At 41.9% G+C, this 12730-nt stretch overlaps 1 protein-coding gene across 1 annotated transcript in view; it reads right to left on the reverse strand.

Annotated features, from left to right (window-relative positions):
• LOC143497502 (voltage-dependent calcium channel subunit alpha-2/delta-1) overlaps positions 1-9655 on the reverse strand; it is a 71633-nt gene extending 61978 nt beyond the window's left edge. Inside the window, exon 1 of the mRNA XM_076993376.1 lies at positions 9196-9655. Within this exon, the coding sequence (XP_076849491.1) occupies positions 9196-9308 (113 nt within the window). The 5' untranslated portion in view covers positions 9309-9655. The remainder of the gene's footprint in view (positions 1-9195) is intronic.
• Positions 9656-12730: the final 3075 nt, after the last annotated feature.

Consider the following 12730-nt stretch of genomic DNA (forward strand, 5'->3'; position numbering starts at 1 on the left):
ATTACATTTGGCTACATATTTTAACCGCAATATTTCTTGTGATTTTAAAAACTAACTGAGGGATTTTGACAAAACCTATTTATTTGGCAGGTCATGTGAAGTATTTGATTTTATAAAATAGTAAAGACTATTTATTCAGCATGTAAGGCTCACCAAAATGCATATAACAGTCAATCCAAAAACAAATAAAAAACATGGCTTAAAGATTGGATGACTTTGATTGCTCATTCACATCACATACTGCAGTCTTCTGCTGTATTGGTATTGCAAATTCCACTGTTGCAATAATGAAAATGGAAAAATAGGCCGCGTAAAACAATATGTGCGTCTTTTCATTTTAACTTTCAACTATGTCCGATTCACCAAACGATCATATGTTCGACCAGATTGTCATGAATTAAGCATAGAAAACATACACACAACAGAGCTGCATTCAAATGACCATATCAACAGCATAAAAGCAATAGCCTGTTAATGGATAGGCCTTAGGTTGAGATGAATGGGGTGAATGTCACAAATGTCAGAGAAAAGACCATTTCCATTTCCATTTCCTCACTGGTTTTAAATCGTATGAAACATATACTCCATCCATCCACGCAGTTTTCATTCTTTGGCAAACAAAGATTTCACAAGTCTGAACATTTCATTTAGCGCCTAAATGAAAATTCTAAATATGAGAAAATTGGTGAATATTACAAGTCGCTCATACAAAAAACCAAGAGGAATTGACGAATATTGCGTGGCAGAGTTAAAGGAAAATGTTATCAGTCCATGTTTCGTGTGTTTCATTCATTGAGGATAAATCGTAAGAGCGATTTAGAAACGGACCTTTTCGATGGAGTATTTCTGGCATGAGGTCAGTGCTATTTTGCATGTAATTTTTAATTATGGGTGAATGCTAGCTTGTTTTCTTAAAAAAACTAAGACCTTAAGAGGCTCCAAAAGCAAGGTAATGGCCTTCTTATCTGTGCCTCGCCTATTCTACAAAACCCAAAAGAGAAACAGAACCGTGATGACTGCCGGAGTTCAAAGAAAGAGGTGCGAGTCTCTCTCCTGTGGAGCACACACTCATCGGGCCATCATCTCCTCACTGCTCCTCAGTAAATGGAAGCTCCAAATGACCGAAGGAGCTCAGCGACTGCCTGCTAATGGAGGGCAGCTCCCCAGTGCGTCCTAATAAAAGGGCTGGATAGCTCGCTGGGTTCTTACACAGTCTGTGTTGTGCCTGTCAGGCGTATATCTGACAGGGCTGAAACCTCACACGGTGTTTCTAAGAGTGTTTACACACCTGCACTATAAAGTCTGGTAAAATTGGAGTCTGGTTCGTTTTCACCCTTTGCGCGATTCATTTGGGCAGGTGTGATTACAGTAATTGATGAAAAACATATTCACCGAGACCACAGACGTAATTTGGGGGGGGGGGGGGGGGGGGGGGGTATGGGACAAGGGGGTTCTCATTTGTGTAAGTCCCCCCCCCCACTTATTAAATCAAAATTTCGTCCATGACCGAGACTCTTGAGAGTATTTGGTCTCGGTCCGGTTCTCTCTGGATCGGTCTGACCTCAGTCCTACTCAACTTTGAGGACTTTGCAAGTTTGAGCTAAACGGCTCCTTTGTGGTATATTGCCCAGATCATAACTAGTTATGAACAAACACCTGCCGTTGTTGCATGTTAAATTGCATAAAATGATGCACTAATCCAGAACACAGAACCTTCTTCCTGTAGGCCATTTACTGTCTTGCTCCCATCCCAGTCATGTCTGACCAATAAATGGAAAGAATGGATTTTCCCTGTGTGAAAACATCCCCAATCTCGTTAACTGATTCAGATCACAGCAAACAACCTGTAGTCGTTTAAACGAACTAAATCATATACCATGTGCATAGCAAGTCCCATATGTTTCTATAATGCCAGATATTTCCATAATGTAGTTCAAAAAAAGAAAAACGTGCTGCGACTCATCAAAACGACAACAGGGATGCTACATTTCAGAAACGCTGCAAATCCAGTCACAACATAACTGAAGTGTTTCTGGAACGAACGATTATAAGCAGCGACGGCCAAATGAAAAAAAAAAAAACAGCCTATACATACTACTACTGTTTGGGCCCTAAATCAGTATGTAGTATGCCACAAATTATGTTAGATGCCCGGATGAGCTATCTTTACGGAAGCCCATTCCTGCCGCTTCAAGAAAAAAGTATCATAATAATTACTATCCCATAATAATTACTTACAATCTGATAATAATAACTTAGTATCTCATAATAATGACTTACAATCTCATAATAATGACTTAGTATCTCACAGGGCTGGACTGGGACAAAAAATCGGCCCTGGCATTTTTGGTTTAGACCGGCCTCTCATAATTAGTGGAGCACAACCGACTTGTAATTTATGTATGTGGGGTACGAAATGGAAAAAAAAAAGATTAAGAAATTACTGGTTAAAGACATTGGATTTAATCTTAGCATTATTATATCACAATAACTTTTATGATTTTATGGAAATCATCTCAATATGTATTTTCTGAATTTCTCTCTGATTTAACAGCTCAATTCTAATTCTTCAGGTTAAAGGTGCTCCCTCCTGCAAACAGCTATAACATGTATTTGTATCTGGCTACAAACAAAACTGCTTTATGAATTCATGCAATGCAAACATGTCTTAAAAGCATTTGACACCAGTTTACTCTTATTCAGTGTTGTCACATCTTTTTGTACACTTACTATAGTCATGCTTAAATTGCACAGTTTTTATTTATCATCAGTGTTGCGAATAACGCCGTTAAAAATAACGGCGTTAGGTAACGGCGTCATTTTGTCAGTAACGGGATAATATAATTAATTACTTTTCCTGTCGTTACAACGCTGATAGGTCACAGTTTTCGGTGTAACACCTGTTTAACTTAACAAGTCAGTAAGCGATTGGCTAAGGCTGCGTTATGGTAGCCAATCAGAGCCAGTGTTTTTACACGCGCGGCGAAATACTCCAGTGACACGACACAAACGGAGAAGAGGCAGAAATGGCGAGTCAGGAGCAAGCCGAAGAAAAATTAGCATTTTCAAGGTGGCGATATAAACATTATTTAAGAAAATACTTGAAGTTCCTGAATGTCTACCAGACTGGGATTTATTTAATTAAGAATATAGGTTTTATTGTTAAATTTACTTCTATTGTGAACAAACCAGTTGTCTCAGGTTGAGAGAATTTAATTTAATTTGATAGATGTAAATGCACTTTATATAGTGTAACTGTTTACTTTTGCTTTTATTTTTTTACAAAATTCCTTGGGATTTTGAAGGATTTTATCCTGCACTGGTCTGTGGATGTGCAATAAATATCAAACGTTAAATGCCTTTCTGATCTACTCATTTCAACTGACTGTAAAAACTGCTTTTTCAAAAAAAAATATCTATTCATTGGCATATAACTTTTTTTTAACTGTAACGCAAATAGTTACTTTCCCTGGTAACGAGTTACTTTTATTATAGAGTAATTCAGTTACTAACTCAGTTACTTTTTTGAACAAGTAGTGAGTAACTATAACTAATTACTTTTTTAAAGTAACGTTCCCAACACTGTTTATCATTTATAAGTTTTAAAATCTGTAATTTACTTGTTTGAGTGCTTTTTAAAACATGTTGAACCACAGCATAGAGGCTACAAATTCAAACTACTATGCAGCCTTTCAACACACCTTTAACCTAAATATCTAAAATGCTATGATAGCCTAAAATGGACACTTCCTGCTCATCCAACACTTCTCAGTCTTAACCATTTGCTATTTTATCAGAATAAGCGCACGTAGTTGCCAGATTATTGGGAAGTATGCAAATACCAATTAATATTGATACTAATCAATCGTTATTGCTCATCATTCTCATGTAATAAAGTCCCTGTGTTATCCTAACGTTACTACCTGCTTACGTAGCCTACAACACTTGCCCTCTCAGTCTGTCCCTCGGTTTCTCTTTCACAAGCCTGCATCTCTGGCTGCTGCTCTCCCTGTCTGCTGCTGCTGTCTTCACCTACAGAGGACGCGGAGGCTACAGCAGCGAACATGTCTGTGATTTTTACACATTTTGTAGCATCTACATTGAGACTCTTTAATTTCTTCGCGCGCAACTTCTCCGCATCCCCTTTCTGTCGCTTCTGTTGCTCCATGCTGCCTATCCTTTAACAACGCGCTCAACACTGAACATAGCGGCAGTTACAGCGGACCACGCAGAGAAAGGGTGGGGCCGCTTTCGTCCTATATCCTGATTAGTTCAGTCCACTGTCCATATTGAAGATGGGCCAATGGGCCGCGCCCTCTAAATTGTGGGCCGGTCTCTTAGAAAAAAGGGAAGAAAAAAAATTCATCGGCCCCTGAGGACTGTCGGCCCACCGGGCAAATGCCCGGTACGGCAGATTACCAGTCCAGCCCTGGTATCTCATAATTGCCTCTCATAATGACTTAATCTTATAATTATGATTTACAATCTCATAATGAGATTGTGCAGTGGCCATTTAGAGCTGATTTTAAACAATTTGTACTAATACATTTTAACACCAGTTATCTCAAAGTTTACATATAGCAAAATGCTAATTTAGGATTCAGACTGAATTAGACATACTGATTCACCTGATTGATAAAGTAGACATATTGATTCACCTCCAGGCTTATAGTTCCATAATTTTGGCTTCATGAGAGCCTCTAATACAGAAAAAAAAGTTTAAAAAACGGGTTTGGGGATTTAAAGTGTATAAATGTACACTAGTGATGTAAAATCTGTCATGCTCTATTTTTTTCTGATTCAACAGGGTCTTGTTTGACAAAATAAATAATATCGGACATGTACATGGAAGTACTGAAGAGCTCCACAATATTGTCCCCTTGGTGTCCAAGGCCTCTCCAAAGTGCCACGCATTTATCCAAACGTGCCACACGACAACACATCTTTATCCAAGACGTTGGCCACTATACATCAAGAGCATGCAACATTTTTTTTTAAACATTATTTTAAAAACAAAATAATAGCATCTCACAGAAAGTCCAGAAAGTTCATTACCTATAGCTTCATTATTAATTGGCCAAAAGATGATATAGCTTCCAAGAGGCTAGCTAAGATAACCATGCCAAGAGCCTAAACGATGCTGAGGAAAATACTACAGTACTTACTGTAAGGACTACAGTACATACAGTATATAATACTGCTTATATTCTAATATTTAGTATGCATTTTCTTCACAACTGTTTATTCATACTCACAAACACAATTGCGTCCTTCGTAGACCTTCGTAGCTCTTTTTAGCCATTCTTATCTAACTTCCGGTTTATCGTTCTACCCGAACAACTCGACATAAACTCCAGCTAAAGTAAACATTTCTTTTTCTATGATATCAGACCAATAAAAACAATTCAAAAGTTAACAGATGCAGCTTTGCAAATCAAGAACAGATTAGGTAAAACGACGCTGCAATGTCACTGATAGGTCGAGAATTGTTTGCTGCTCGCAGCAAAGGAGAGGATTAAGCGTTTTTATAAAGATGCCGTGAACAAGCAAATACGCTACGTGTAATACGGATGCTTTGATAGTAAGTGAATATTAGGAGACAAAACATGGTCATCTTACTTCGTAGACTTTTTAAAAGGGCAATTTAAAGGGCGAGTCAAGTTACACATGTAAACCACATGTAAACACGGTGTGTTCAGAATGGGATTTATTGCGAACAGTTGCATGTAGATGGCTGAAAATTGGTATGCAGGAAGTTATACTGTAACGGTGGCGCCGGAGAGAAGGACGAGACACGAATCCAACGTGGCAGCAAATGTTACGTTTAATGTTACAAACAGAAACATATACATACACACGTAAACGTGTAGACTCAGACAACGACGAGCACAGGACACTACGCGAACGCACATTAAGTAGACAAACCACATCAACCCCACGTGATGACGAGACGAGCCACAGGTGAGACGAATCAGCACAAGACATAACCGCACCCACGGAGATCCACAGACGCAGACGAGTAGACGCAGACAACGTAAACACATGCCCAAAAGAAGGGCTCGGGGACTTCAATGTGACATATACTAGTTCTAAAAAAGAACAATGTGTTTGCGTTTTTAAGAATTTTCTGCAATATTACTTATTTTTTGTGGATAAACAGATTTTGCCCAGCGATGGGATCAGTAGGGGTGCTTCTGCACAAAGAGGTTCATAATTATAAGATGCTCATAACTATGAGGAAGTAGATAGTAATACATTAAACCGATTAACAGTTTAAAAAGTATTATATTAAACGAATTAAACTAATAAACACTTAGTGTCGGAAAGTAAGTAGATGTTCGTGTTTGCTTTTGTCACATACTGGATACAATACAATACTCAGCGGACCACTATGCTGTATCCAGTATATACTGAGTGCAGTATGCAGTAAGCCATTTCAAACATAGCCACAGTCCATAGTCACTTGGTAGTCGCTGCTTAAAATAGTTTGTCCAGAAACACTTCTATTGCGAAGTGGCCCAGCTTCATTGTGTTGGGACTGGATTTGCAGCTTTTCTGTGTTTGCAGCATGTTTCCGTAAGGTAGCATGTTGTCTTTTTGATTAATTTGTTTTATTTGCAGCATGTTTTTCTTTTGCAGAGCAATGGGTCTTCTCGGCCACCACATCATGTTAGAATTAGGGCATTGCCAAAACAGCATCTGAAACGTTCCAGACCAATCAGGTGTATGTATTGGGGAATGGCTGAAGGATTCATCTAGTAAACTGGTTCTGCAGTCAAAATGTTTGCAGTTTTCCATCCCAGAACCTAATAAAACTCTTATGTTTGGCTATTTATAATCACCAACTCACACAACTTTAGCACAGAGATGTATGTCTAACAACTCACTCATCTCAACTTGTCTAACATGGTAGAGGATTAATCCTTAACACTTTTTCCCTTAACAATAGAAGCACCGCACCTCATTTACATACTTATACCTAGAAGTGCGGAGTGCCGGTCATCTGACCGCTTTCACCACCTACTACTAGCGCCTTGTTTCACAAAAACAGGAAACACATTTTTGCAAAGTTTGTCTTTGTGTATTTTTTTTGTTCTAAAATTTGAGCACAACTTCCTGATTCTTCCATAGAAAATTTATGAGATTACAAAATGAAGATCACATAGAAGCCTGAGAAAGTCTCGTAACTTATTCCCCCCAGAAACACATGTACACGGAGCATATACACACAGTGAAGAGATGCCAAGGCCAAGGTCCATGGTACTACATTTATTAAAGAGGCTGTGCATTGTACAGCTCGAAACCAGCAGCCTTTAAAGAATGCTGGCTCAGAATATACCTGTGTACATTTTTATTGATGTGGTGCCCTAATGGCCTCATTACTGGCATTAATCTCAAATACAGGCATATTGACAGACATTTCAGTTCATGGACTTCAACGCCCTATCCCACCCTGCACAACAACCTACTAATAACATATTAAACCAAATCCAAGTATTAATTAGTGTTCATGCATCTTTTTTAAACATTGAATCAGTTTCAGAATTTTTAAATGGAAACATTACAGTGCTGACTCACAGTCATTCGGAGCAAAAGCCCATTATGCTCAAACACAGGACTTATCAATGACCATAATGAGTTTAATCCAGTGAACATGAGGTTTCATTCACAAACTCATCTAGCTTCATTCAGCATTCTGCCTTTTCCTGAGCTTCTCTATAATAAGCCATTTAATCCCTTCTCAGTCAGAGGATTACAGCTCAGCTGAGCAGAGAACAGACTCCAGCTTTTTTTTTTTTTTTTTTTTTTTTTTTAGAGAAACACCTTTTCAAGCTCTAGAAAATGTAGTACTGCAGTTTGTGTTAAAATACACAGGTATGATTGTGGCAAACTGTATTATCTGTATTAGCTGGAATTGTTCATCTTAATTTGGGTACAACACTTTCACAATTTTATAAAAGATGCACATGCATGTTTTGCGATTTTTTCTGATGAACACATTGATCCACACATCAGTCTACATACACACACACACACACACACACACACACAGAGGGGTGGGGACATGAGTGAGCGGGAACCACATGTTTGTATGCCAACAAAGGGAATCAGACATAGGTCCCCTGTATGTACCTTAAGATACAGCTCTACCCATCAATCACAGAGGCTATCTGCCTACCTGTGGCGAGAGTGTGTGCATCTGTGTGATTATGCGTGCATGTGATCGCATGTTTTGCTTTTGGTCTCTGGAGGGATATGTAGAGGTTGTGTTAAGTGGGCGAGGGCAGGGCATGTGCCCCTTGTGCCCGTGTGGGGCTGGGAGACAGCAGGGCTGCTTTCCCTGGCAAAGTCATTTATTAGGGGAATAATGACCTGCGCCCGCCCAGCCTCCCTGAGGAGTTCTGCTCACATCTCACCTCAGCACTAAGGGTATATCATTTTGGAGCCACTGTCTGCACCAGCATCGGCACCTGCACCAAGCAATTCGACCACCATGCAGTTCTGAACTAGGAAGCATGCTGAGCTACTGCAAGAAAAACAGGCACACAATAGATCACCCCTGCTACTAATTACCCCCTCATTTCTGCCCCTCAGACGAGCTGATAAAGGCATATTACCCGAGGTACCAATACCACAGCTCTTCTATTGTTTTACCAATTCTCTATTGTTTTACCAATCGTGTTCTGCGCTGGCCAGCACTTCCCCAACACAGAGTTGAATGCCAAATACAGGCTGCCGTTTATTGGAGCCATCAATGATACGCATCCAACAGCATCATACTCCTTCGCCCTCATTCATTATCACCACACACCCCGCCGGTCAGAGCCAAGCCATTTCCCCGAGTGATGGCCATCACACCTGGCAGTGGGCTTCCAGTTCAATCAGAAGTACGAGACGCAAGGCTAATTGAGTTCTATGCACTTGCTTTGCGCAATAACGCATGTGGATGAAAAATGTAAAATTCTGACAGCGAATACTAAAAGCGAAATCACGAGTTACAAACTATAGCGAAAGCTTGATTCAAGGTTTCGTCTAATGCCCACTTGTCCTGGTATTACTACAGTTGGGTTAGTGAGACATACAGACAACTGTACAGTACGAATTACAGTCGTCAAGTCTTTGAACAACCGAAACACTTTCCTCGTACTGTTCCCACAAGTCTAAATGAACACTGCATTACATTACAGTACTCACATGAGCGACGTCGGGAACTGCGACGGACACGAACTATGGAGCGTCGACAATATTAAAATAATCAGCAGCGCTGTTTTGTATGGACTCATGATCAGGTGTGATCCTTGGCGCATCAAGTGCACCGTCGCTCGTGCCAACGATGAAACCTGCTCGGTAAATCCACAACAGTTCCACTGCACTTTTCTCCGGAGATGAGGTACCTGCTGTCTCGCTAGTTAATCTGATTACTAGTCATCAGGTTAACGGCCCGCTGGCTCGCCACCGGATTGGTTACTTGTATTAACACACCGCCCGCGTCCAGTTCGAAGTGCTCTAGCGAGTCATGCGCTCACTGGGACACACAAACTGTCTCGTCACGTCCTCCGTCACTAACGACAGACAACGTTTCTCCCCACATTCGTTTCCTCTTCATGTGATCCGCAAACTCTTTAGGCAGAAATATGGTGACAGCAATCAACAGCCAGACAGGGAAGAGTCAGCCAGTCTCTCAGTCTCTCTTTCTCCATCTTTCTCCCAGTCTCTCTCTCTCAGTCTCTCTCTCTCCATCTCTCTCCCCCCTCTCCATCTCTCTCCCCATCTCTCCATCTCTCTCTCCATCTCTCCATCTCTCTCTCCCCCCCTCTCCATCTCTCTCCCCCCCTCTCCATCTCTCTCTCCCCCTCTCCATCTCTCTCCCTCTCTCTACCTCTCCATCTCTCTCTCTCCATCTCTCTCTCTCTCTCTCTCTCTCTCTCTCTCTCTCTCTCTCTCTCTCTCTCCTCACACACCCATCTCTACTCCAAGTCTATACCTCCTACCTACTCCTACTTGTCTAGCATCTGGTCATATCTCTCTCTCTCTCTCTCTCTCTCTCTCTCTCTCTCTCTCTCTCTCTCTCTCTCTCTCTCTCGCTTCTCAAGAGATGCTGTCCAATTACCACACACCTGAAATCAGTTAATGATGGGCACCAACTGAATTGTTGCGCAATTACTACAAACACCTGCCCATTCAATTGTAATGAAAATACATCATAAAGTGGTGGCTAGATAATTAACCATATTAACCGATCCAATATACATCACTACCTTTGCATCGAATTTTTCATTTATTTGTTCTGTGTAGAATTACAAAACAATTATTACTTTAGACTTTATTATTTATCACTAGGCTCCATCAGACAGGACAGAACAATTCACACTATCCCCTACCTTCTAAAAGCTCGGAGTGCATCAGATTTTTATGTTGCACCTTCATGCCGAAATAAATTCCTAGTCTGTGAACCCTGTTCATTGACAATGGCAATAAAACTTTTTCTGATTTCTGATTCTGATTTCTGATAAAGGGCACAGACATTTGGCAAAATGTGCTACTGTCACACCCTAAAAGTAGTAAATCTGATGAATGCAACTGGGCAGCTTGTAATGGGTTATCAAAAGACTACACCATCTCATTTGTTCAGTTTTCAGGATGAGGTCAATCAAATGATTCTGTTAAACATTCATATAAAGGTTTTATATTCTGATTGAGATATGAATCCGATTACTAAAGGGTTATTATAGCGAGAGTTGTGTCAATTAGCCTTTAATGTGAATAAGGGATTACTGCCCCTGCAGTATAACATCACTTCCATATTGCAAACACCCATACCAGAAATATTCAAATTGTCTTCTCAGTCTTTGCCATCTGTTTTTTCTGACCACCCATCACCCAATTGCAAGATACAATTTGAGGAGCTGAAGTGATGATTTTGTCTTCTGCCCACTTTCAGCACACACAAGTAGGCCTACACAGTCTCCCCATGACCTGGAGTCTGGAGCCAGGGGCTCTGGGATCTGTAGTGTTCTGCCTCGATCCCCTTCACCTGGACGACGGCATGCAGATTTCTACATGGAATAGACTGCAACAGTTTAGCCAGTACTGAGTCATTTAGAGCAGTGCTCTCTGCTTTGCTAAATTCTGCCTCAGAGGGACAGCGCTGCCATGGTAAAGCTTGATGTTGTGAAGGCCTGAAGTGAAGCTCTGGGCAGGTTGAGTGAAGGCAGACACACAGGCACCTGAGTCAAGGGACATGGAGACCACGGCCAAGAACCGCTGTGTCCCGCGTCTCTTAAGAGAGACTTTCACACAAAATCATCGGGGAGCAAGTACATCTAGTACTTCTCGTGAACTCTGCAAGTTGCTTCACAGGACATCTGTGCAGCTCGAGCTCATCGAACGGACCCCAGCGTTCTGTGCCATCATTAAACACCTATGAAAGGTCTTACCAGTGTGTGTGTGTGTGTGTGTGTGTGTGTGTGTGAGAGAGAGAGAGAGAGAGAGAGAGAGAGTGTGTGTGTGTGTGTTCATCGCGGGTGAGAGACACTTTGCTGGCAATGAGATAAAAAGTTAAACAGCGAGTGAGAGCTAAGGCAGGTCAGGGCACAGGGAACAAACGTGCCAGGGGATTTCGGCTTTCACACGTTTCCTAGCAACCGCTCCCCGACTCTCTGGTCCTCGACAACGACTGTGGCATGAGGGGGGTGTGCGGTGGAGGGAGAGAGAGAGAGAGAAAGAGTGAACAAGTGCACGATGAGGAGAAAAGAGCAAGCGAGAACGGGGAGTGTGAGTGAGAAAAGTAAGAGCCCTAACAGAGCCGAACAGAGTCCCTGCGCTCAGGGGAAGGGAGCGGGCTAATGGCAGCGGCTCACCGCCAGTACTGCTGCATTGTTCCGTCTCTATATGCCTCCATTAGCACCGTCCCATCGACCTTCTTTAAAGGCGAAGGATTTCAGAGGCACGAAAGAGTCTCGGTTCTTTTCCCGAGCAGGAGACTCCGCGTAGCCCAGCGGCAGTTAAGTGGCGAGGACAATATCGGGACATGATAAAAGCCCAAGGCCAGCGCACAGCACCCTGGGAAGTAGCTGGGAGAAGAGGCCTCGCATCATCAAAACAAGCCCTCTCATTAAAATATCCCGTGGGCTGCTTAATAAAGACGGTATGGCGACCTCTTTTCACGAGCACAACTCAAGCTCGTCTGCACTGTGGTCTGAGTGATTAAAACCCGACAGCGCCACGTCCCTAATGCATCTGTCTTTTCAGTGAGGTCTCTGAAGCAAGGGTCAGATCCCAGAGAAGACGCAGCTATGAGTCTCAAATATCAGGTGTCTGTTTAAAGCTCTCTGTTCTGTGAAGGCCGTGTGTGTGTGTGTGTGTGTGTGTGTGTGTGTGTGTGTGTGTGTGTGTGTGTGTGTGTGTGTGTGTGTGCATGTGTGTGTGTGCATCTGTGTGTGCGTGCATGTGTGTGTGTGTGTGCGTGCGTGTGTGTGCGTGCATGTGTGTGTGTGTGTGTGTGTGTGCGTGTGTGTGTGTGTGCATCTGTGCGTGTGCCAGTGGCTTGACCTGAGGCCATTCAGGAAAGCTAATGAGCAAGCTCATTAACTCTAGACTGGAATGGCTGGTCTAACTCTGTTGGAACTTCGACTCATAGCTGGAATCGTCAGTCTAATCAAGGTCCTGTGGTTTCCACATCAGTATACATAAAGCCAAGAACAAAGGTGCCAGTAATAGTTGATAGAAG

Source organism: Brachyhypopomus gauderio, chromosome 2 (genome assembly GCF_052324685.1).
Source record: "Brachyhypopomus gauderio isolate BG-103 chromosome 2, BGAUD_0.2, whole genome shotgun sequence".
NCBI lineage: Eukaryota > Metazoa > Chordata > Actinopteri > Gymnotiformes > Hypopomidae > Brachyhypopomus > Brachyhypopomus gauderio.